Raw genomic sequence first — 8,909 nt, 5'->3', positions numbered from 1 at the left:
ATGTTTGTCAGTTTTTGCATAATTTGTCATAACTTTGTCATAATTTGTCAAAAATTTGTCATAATTTTCGGACTTGCCCCTTTAAATGACGAATATTTAAAAAAAAAAAAACTAAAATGATTAACTGTGGTGTGTATTTCTTTTATTGACATACAGTACAGAGTCATAATACAAGTAAATTCAAATACAATTAAAAGTTAACAAGATAGTCTTTACACTGAAATGGTTGAATTCTGTCTCAGTCCGTCACTCAGGACAACTTCTGCATGACTACCATAACACTGCAAAGTTCTTCATGGACTCCTACAATCTGTCATTAGACACGAGAGAAGGCCATTCTATCTGCGGATGTATATTTAAGGCACTCAGTATCATAAAAATGCGATATTAATGGAATAAAGAAGAAAAGAAAGCGAGCGCGTATGCTCTCCATCACTCACTCAGACACACATGAAAATACAAACACACCTCTGCAGCAACACACACACACACACACACACACACACACATGCAGTAAGAAAGCATCAAAGCTAAAGAGGTGACAATGAATCTAATAATCTAATCTTCAATCTGACAGCTGTATGAAATAAAAGGTATGATGTTGTTGCTGGGTCCAGAGTAGTGGTTTACCTGGAGGAACTGTACAACATTTAAACATTCTAAACATCAGGCTTTGGTTTTTTTTTTTTTTTTTTTTTTTTTTTTTTTTGGGGGGGGCTACACTGCCTCTGCTCAAAACAACTCCGTTCCATTCTGCACCAATCAGCACATTAACACTCATTCTCATTCTGTTTGTAATTTTTTTACACTTTTGTCCTTGTTCCCTCGGACAGAAATGAGCACAGCAACAGAGCTTTAACATGAACTACTTCTACATAAAGCAACTCTGCTGGAGCAAGCAGCAGCAAAGCAGAGCATCCATGCTGTGAAAGTCTTCCTGTCATTTTTGGAGATTAAATCACTCACTTTTCACAAGATAGCTGAAGAATCACAGCTTACGGAGGAGTGAAGCTCCTATACAGGTCTACACGTCGACAAATCTAGGGTTTTCTAATTCTACCTAATGATCTAGACGTACTCTAGGAGCATGCTGATTCAAGAAAGCTGTGCTGCAAAAATAAAAAGAAAGAAAGAAATCCATATTAGCACCTTTTTGAAAGGTCTCAAGACTATGACTGCCTTGTCTGCATGGAAACAGAGAGTGTGTGAAAGGAGACCTTAGCTGACATTGCACTTGTGACGTAATCTGCTTTCTCACTTTACGTTATCTCGTGGCTTGATACACTGATAACGATAACAGCATACACTATAATCTTGATTTTTTTTTTTTTTTACTGATGTGGTGTGCTGAGTCAGTCCAGCCGGTCTCCCTGCCTCACTCTTCTTCTCCATTTACTGCCATTGTCTCAAACATATGCAACAAAATCTAAATCTAAAAAGACAAAAAAAAGGAATGATACACAGAGTAAAAAAAGAAAAGTCAAAATACAAAAATAGTGCTGGGGTGCCTTGGACAAGGCTTAGCATCATGCTATAAAAAACAATGGACAGCACTTAGTGACACACAAACACGGACATAAAGTACACGTCAACCTAAAACGATTATAATGACGTTACACGGAAAAGCAATGATAGATAAACATAGTCAAAGATAGAAAACAATACATGATGTGGTTCTCCCAGTAATAGTGTGTCATCTCAGGAGTCCTGACTGTGACCTCTTCCTCCTCGCTGCTTCGTTAAACCTCCTTTGTGCTGGACTTCATCTGCTCCACAGTCTCCTGTAGAGTTTAACAGAAAAAAAAAAAGTTCTTGGTCTTATTATTTGTGCACCTAATACTAATCTAGTTGGTATTGGACTTTAAACAAAATTTTTATACTGTATGTTGGGAACCAACTATAAAAAAGCAGCAAAGGACGAGGACATGTGCTATCTAAACCATCTGCTCATCAGGGCTCTAAGTTATAGCTCTGTATAGTAGCTGGGAGTGTAACAACATCAAGGACATGACCTCATTTGACTCTTAAGTCAGCATGAATCTGTTTTTTTATCACTAGTTTAATAAAATTGCAGGAAAAAAGTTAGTCCCTTATATGGGTTTGTCTTGAAGCTTTTGAAACTGCTTTTAACCCCTTAAAGTCCCAGTTTATTATTTAGTTCTTCAATCAGAGGTTTATTATTCGCTGACTTTAATTAAACTAATAGAAAAGCCTTATAGTTTCCAGTTACACGTTCTTAAAAAGGATATTAAACTGTACTTTTCTTTATTTGCTTACCCTTACCTTTTATTAATTTATTTTTTTTACCTTTAATAGTAATAATAGTAATAGTTATTACTTGTTAACTATTAATAGTGATAGTTAATAATAGTATCTTTCACCTGGAAATGTGGATATAGTCTACCAAACATAGATATAAGTGACATAATTTGACCATGATTACTATATTCACCTTTTGAGTAAAAAGATACATACTGTAGGTGCAAAAGATTTAACCTTGATGGTACCACTCCAGTGACAAAGAAAGGTACAGTTTAGAACCATTTTCTCTGAGAGTGTGCTGAGCATAAGCCATATTACGGAAGCATCTACACAAACAGCCAGATAAGGAATAAAACACTTGGGGCATGCCGTTACAGGAAAAAATCAATGACGCCACATCACAAAGCGTTTTATTCCTCTTAGATCACAACAATTTGCCAATGAGTACAATTTTCTATTTATTAATGAACAACGTAACTTACTTTTTATCTATTCATAGTTATTTTTAATGTTGTGGAATGTCCACAAAAAAAGTTAGATCCTGTTATAACTTACATTATAGCAGCTATAAACAGTCTTTCCTGCACCTGCCTATTTGTCTCGCTCTTGAAGTTAATAAGACACTAAAACACAGCTTGTCATTATGTTACTGAGAAACCACAAAGCCGTCCATTCTGAAGACTCCGTATCGGAAAACATACGGATCGTTACAAAGCAGTGATACGTGAAACTCCTCACATAAATATTAAATATACGTCTCCTTAGAGAAAGCTTCATCATACTGATGATTATCCGTTTTTCTTTGTTAAATAACACCTTTATCCTGTTTATTATTAGCCAGAGATTACAATTATGAGCCATACACATCCTTGTGAATTAGCTGTTACTACAGAAGCAATAATGTATTTGAGTGAGTGTATTAATATTAATCTGTGATTTGCCCTGCAATCGACTTTACTGTCAAAGCTGCTGTTATAAATAAGACTTTCTTACCAATCACATCTGAGACTTCAACAGTTCTGTGGTACAATACAGAATAACTGTTCATAAATTCATGATTGTGAACTCCAGACAGGAATGGAGGATTACCAAGACATCTCCTAAAACATGTCATTAGGAGAACCCCACTGGTGCCTTCAGTTCTTCTATAGTTTATCTTCCATTGGCTTTGGCCTGTTTAATGGCATCAGCTAGCATAAAGGCTTTACATTTATTTACATTGCAGGTGCTGAAAATAGACACTAAATGACTGAAAGATCTGCAAAAGCAGCTCAAAATAATATGAGTCGATAACAAAACTCTTATTATTAACCCTGACTCCCACGAGCTAAGAGTCTTTAGTTAGCTGACCAGCACTGGAGACGCCGATAAGCAGATTTGCTTTCCTGTTTTTACAACATACAGTATATAATCCATATAATCCATGTAATGCACTATATGTGGCTTCCAGTAATGTCTTTTACATCCTTTATAGTGGACAACATTTAAGTATAGGGAGCACTTTAGGACTTAACCACTGCTGAAGTGTTCAGGTCATGTCCTCAGGCCAAGTCAGTGGTTGCTAGGCAACAGACAAAAATTACTAACTAGCTTAGGATTTCCTAACTTCTAAAATAAGATATATATATATATATATATATATATATATGTATATATATATATATATATATATATATATATATATATATAATTCATAAATTAAGATTTCCTTCTGTAATATGAATTTGTGAAAATTCTGTCTGACACTTGTTAGATCTCTTGTTAAATCTTGTTAAATCGTAAAACTTGTTAAATCTTAGAAAGAAAGATAAAAAGTTTGTAATATATATAATGACTAATCTATGGGATTAATGTACGATGATCAGATCCAGTGAGGGAACCTGATGTTTGTTGAGTTCGGCCACACGCAGACTCCACTCCTCCTCCGTCATCGCCTCATCACCAGTAGCCGGCTCGAGAACTGGGGTTTTCTCTGTGGACAGAATTTTAATTACAATAATTAGCATTTCATTTAAAGACTAAAAAAGCCTTGATGATAAAAAAAAGGGTTTGCACTGCCATACAACATAACAGCAGTATTTGATACTAAAATAAAACACTAGTATGATTCTTCTCCCACTCTTCCTGACATTTTATAACTCTCCTGGATATCACGCACTGCCTTCTTCAGATAAGGGTCTGAAACCACATCTCGTAATAAATAAAACTTCTTGTAATAAATTCTTTTTATACTCCAGAACTCATGAGGGATGCATATTTTTGCCATCAACTGTAGCTTTATTACATCAAAGATATAAAAAGAATAAATGGTGATAAAGCTCATGTCATTACATACCGAATAACATACAGAATGACATTTCAGTGTGCTGTCTTTCTTTAGAAAAAGCATTTGAATGCATTTTCTTGAATAAATATGACAAAACATCCAAATGTCCAGCTGATTCACACTTTAAGAACATGTTTCATCTTTGACCCTGATATCTTTAGAGAATTGTTAGCATAGTGATAAGGGCTACAGGTTCAGGGAAGCTGTAGGAAGCTAGGAAGTGTTGGACATGGATTATACACTCTATACTGGAATGCCACAGGTTGAAATCTATGCTTTTAACACTTAAGAGCACAAACACACCCTTGTTATCTATACATGGTAGTGTTTGCAGTGTACAGTAGAGTTTATTTCACTAGTTATCAAACCAGTTCCCCTATATGTTCATGTGAGAGGGAATTTTTCCACAGTAGGTCTCAGTACTTCACTGACACTGCATTAAATCTTTGGTTAAGTCAAGCTTTATTCCCTGGTCGGTTCTACCAGCTTTTTAGGTTTTCAGAATGACTTTACATTTCTAATTGACTGTGTGTAATGTCTTACCATCACAGGTCATAGCAGTGCAGACCCAGTTGCCACATGCACAGACGCAGAGGTTACAGTCCACCTGAGTCTCTGCTCCGTCTTCATACGTCTCATCCTCCAAAGCACACTCTGAAACACACAACACACTAATTACCCCATCCTCCAAAACATTCTCTGTAACACATAACATATTAATCACCCCATCCTCCAAAATGTGCAACACATGAATCACCCCTCCTCCAAAACACACAACACACTAATCACCATATCGTCTAAAACAAACAACACTAATCACACATCCTCCAAAACACACTTTGTAACACACAACATTCTAATCACCGATTCTCTTAAAGACACTAATCACCCATCCTCCAAAACCATGGAACCTACTTAAATTCTCTATGTATTATGTAAATTCTTAAATTCTCCATGTCTTATGTAAATACATGTAATGTCTACTGTAGTTCTGTGTTTTGTTTTATGTAGCACCTTGGTCCTGGGGGAACGTTGTTTCGTTTCACAGTGTACTAACTAGCTGTATATGGTTAAAATGACAATAAAGCCACTTGACTTGAAATTCACAGCGTTGCTAGCACAGGAAATGCTGCTATCTCCAAACATGCAGACCTTCACAATCACACAATCAGCTTGGTGTGTAATATCTTCTATCTGCATGTATGCTGTTTACAGCTGTGCAAAGAGTATATAACGCCAAATGAAACATTATATATTGTGCACACGTTAAGTGACTGCTATGAACCCTCTGACTGCAGGTAACTGTATCAGATGTACAGTATCTATGGAGAACTGCTATATACAGCTACTATTCCAGCAAACATCCTTCCAAGAAAGCAGCTATTCATTTTACAGAGTGAAGTTTGGATTGCACATGACATCACACCTAGTCCCTTTACCTAACTACAGTTTCACCTATCTCCTTCCATCTTATCTGTCTCTCTCCTTCGCTCATTCGCTGATTTAATATCTTTTCTTGTTTATTGAGTTTTCTTTAGTAACCAAATCTAGGACTGGGTGTGTGTGTATAAAGAGTTGTGGCCTGACACAGCGCTCACACTGCCCCTCCCCCTGAACTCTCACCTACTTCTACCAGTGCAGCTAGTGCTAGGGAGACAGCAGCAGCTACAGCAGGGCTTTCTATGAAATGGCCTTTCTATGCTGTGTGTTTGTGTGTGTGTGTGTTTGTTTGTGTTGGGGTTCAGTGTTGTGTGTTTATGTGTTTGGACAAAAGTGTATGAATGTTGGGGTGAAGTGTGTGTGGTCTGTGTGTGTTTCTGTGTGTGTGCTGGAGTTTTGTTTGTTGAGTGTGAGTATGCGTGTGTGTGTGTGTGTGTGTGCACGGTCTCACTCTTCTCTGGAGGGTTGAATCCTGGACGAAGGCAGTTGAGGAATTCATCAAAGCTCAGCTTCCAGTCAGCATTCTGGTCCGAGAGCTCGATCAATGCGTCCACACACAGACTCCTGACACACACACACACACACACACACACACACACAGACACACACTCTCTGTGATACCGCACTTTGCTTTGGTCATTACATTCAAATTAGAATGCAGCATTAACTTTATAGCAATACAATAATAAAATTCCCAATATATCTTCATCTCAGTTATTACTGATATAATTTTTCCATGGTGCAGGATGAAAACTCTGTATCCAGCTGAATACACACACACACACAGGAAGCGACAGTGCAGCAGTGGAATGTCTGGCCGCTGTGTGGAGTGATTGTTGGCGAGGATTTTCCCCGTCTATTTCTCTTCACACAGGCAAAACAGAGGCCAAGTGCACCCACATGACCCTGACTGTAACTTCAACACACAGACTGTATTAGCTTTGGGAATAGAGCAGTAATCAATATGCATATTTACATGCATTATATTTAACAATGCCATGGAAGATACGTCTCATTTGATTTCTTATTTACGTGCTGAATTTTATTAACGTGCTGAATTTAATTTCGATGTGAAATGATCATGTATTTAAGGCGCTTTTCAAATTTCGTCTGTTTATCTTTAAACATGCAGTGATTTTTAAATAATATTGTAAACTGTGATAAAGGTTAGGCATTGATTGTGCTCATGTGCACTTTTTCCCTCCTGTGAGCACTGTCATCCTTTGATTGTAATTCAAAAACATGTTTTCCTTTAATAATAAATTATAACAGTCAAAGTTCAGTGATGGCACAAGTTATGAAGCCCTAACTACTTTCTCCTAACTGGAGTCTCTCACCTTCTATGTTAGTAATAGAAGCAGAAATCCTTCTCTTAAAGTTTCAGACATTAAACCAATAATTATACCCTACTCTTAATACTGTATGTGCTAAACAGCATGTAAACACTATAATTATCACACCAGTAAAACTCCAGGCTGCTCATGACTCTCATGGCCTAAAAGTTTTAGGCTCATGGCCCAAAAGTTAGTGTTCAGCAAATGCAATGTGTTAAATATTTAGATACATAAAATTTCTTGCTTACAAGATTTAAATAAGCCATGAACATAAATTAAGTACAATAGACTTTGATTGTTCGTATTGTTGAAATGTTTGTATTTGTGTGTGTGTGTGTGTGTGTGTGTGTGTGAGTGCATGGGCGTGTTTTTACCTGAGCAGGCGGTTGTTCTCCTCCTCTGCGTATGAGTGCAGCTCCACCGCTGACTCGTTGTGCTGGATGAAGCTCAGAAGTTCGGCCGAGTCCAGCTGTGAGTCACCGTTATCGTAGTTCTACAACATAACCCGAGTGCACACACACACCTCAGAATGTGTCAAATACGCTCAGACAAAGTGTATCAGTGTTTCAGCATGCTTACTGACTACAGACTAGGCCTTATGCACCTTACAGTGTCAATGTCATGTTCTGCTTGGATGTGAAACGCAAAAGGCCACTTCAGAGTGTGGCTAACAACTGAACATACACTTTTATGCTAAATTGCATTTCTCCAGGTGCAAAATATATTGACATTAAATTACAATAATGCACTGTTGGCACCCTTTTGGATATACTTTCAGATTAGTTAATCATGTCACACTAATAATGCAAATAAAAACGTGACGATGTGCATTGTGGAAATGTCCATATAATATATATCAGCATTACATTAATTATGTAGCTAATGCACCTGCACTGTTTGAACACTAGAGGTCCCAGTTAAAACATATAGACAGTACTCTTACCGATAGTTCCGGCTAACAATTACCGACATTCATTATAGGTCATACGGTTACATACCCACGTTATAACAGTTATATAATCATGGAAGTCGGGCATTTTAGCCGACTTTGGGGCTCTATTTCTGGTTAAAATGATGCCTCAGACACTGCGATGAAGCTCACTGTGTTTCAATCGATCATTTTCCCCACGTCAGAGGCTTTGTTTTATTGAATCAAATTTTTGAGAGAACTTATTTTTTAAGATATGCTGAACCTGTAGCACTTTTTTTTTTTTTTTTACAATATTAAAGCTCTGCTCATGGCAATTTTAGTGTTATTGAATTTTATAGAGAAAAAAGCACATATTGTTATTTCACTGGTTATGATTCAGAAGTAAAAAAGGAGTCTTTTCAGTCATAATGTTTCTTCTTTCAAAATTTGCTCAAAATATTCTGAGAATCAAACTGAATTGATTCATGACATGAGTGTATCATTATACATCTATGTATTACATATAGTTCCTTTATTCATTTCTATGTTTGCACTAATATAACATCTTATAATAATGATAGTTCAAGACATCTATAAGCTTTTACTTTATAATTACCTAATCGTGAACCAGTCAGGT

The 8,909-nt window shown here is 36.7% G+C and overlaps 1 protein-coding gene across 2 annotated transcripts in view; it reads right to left on the bottom strand.

Moving 5' to 3' along the window:
• Window positions 1-120: 120 nt before the first annotated feature.
• fstl1b (follistatin-like 1b) overlaps window positions 121-8,909 on the bottom strand; it is a 63,289-nt gene continuing 54,500 nt past the window's right edge. For both annotated transcript variants that reach the window (XM_053233862.1, XM_026947154.3), the window contains 5 exons: window positions 7,737-7,855; window positions 6,480-6,592; window positions 5,132-5,242; window positions 4,143-4,234; window positions 121-1,781 (listed from right to left, as the gene is read on the bottom strand). In XM_053233862.1, the coding sequence (XP_053089837.1) occupies window positions 1,740-1,781; window positions 4,143-4,234; window positions 5,132-5,242; window positions 6,480-6,592; window positions 7,737-7,855 (477 nt within the window). In that variant the 3' untranslated portion in view covers window positions 121-1,739. The remainder of the gene's footprint in view (window positions 1,782-4,142; window positions 4,235-5,131; window positions 5,243-6,479; window positions 6,593-7,736; window positions 7,856-8,909) is intronic.

Source organism: Pangasianodon hypophthalmus, chromosome 5 (assembly GCF_027358585.1).
Source record: "Pangasianodon hypophthalmus isolate fPanHyp1 chromosome 5, fPanHyp1.pri, whole genome shotgun sequence".
Lineage (NCBI taxonomy): Eukaryota > Metazoa > Chordata > Actinopteri > Siluriformes > Pangasiidae > Pangasianodon > Pangasianodon hypophthalmus.
Note: the sequence above shows the minus strand (reverse complement) of the source record. Positions and strands in the feature narration are given on the sequence as shown.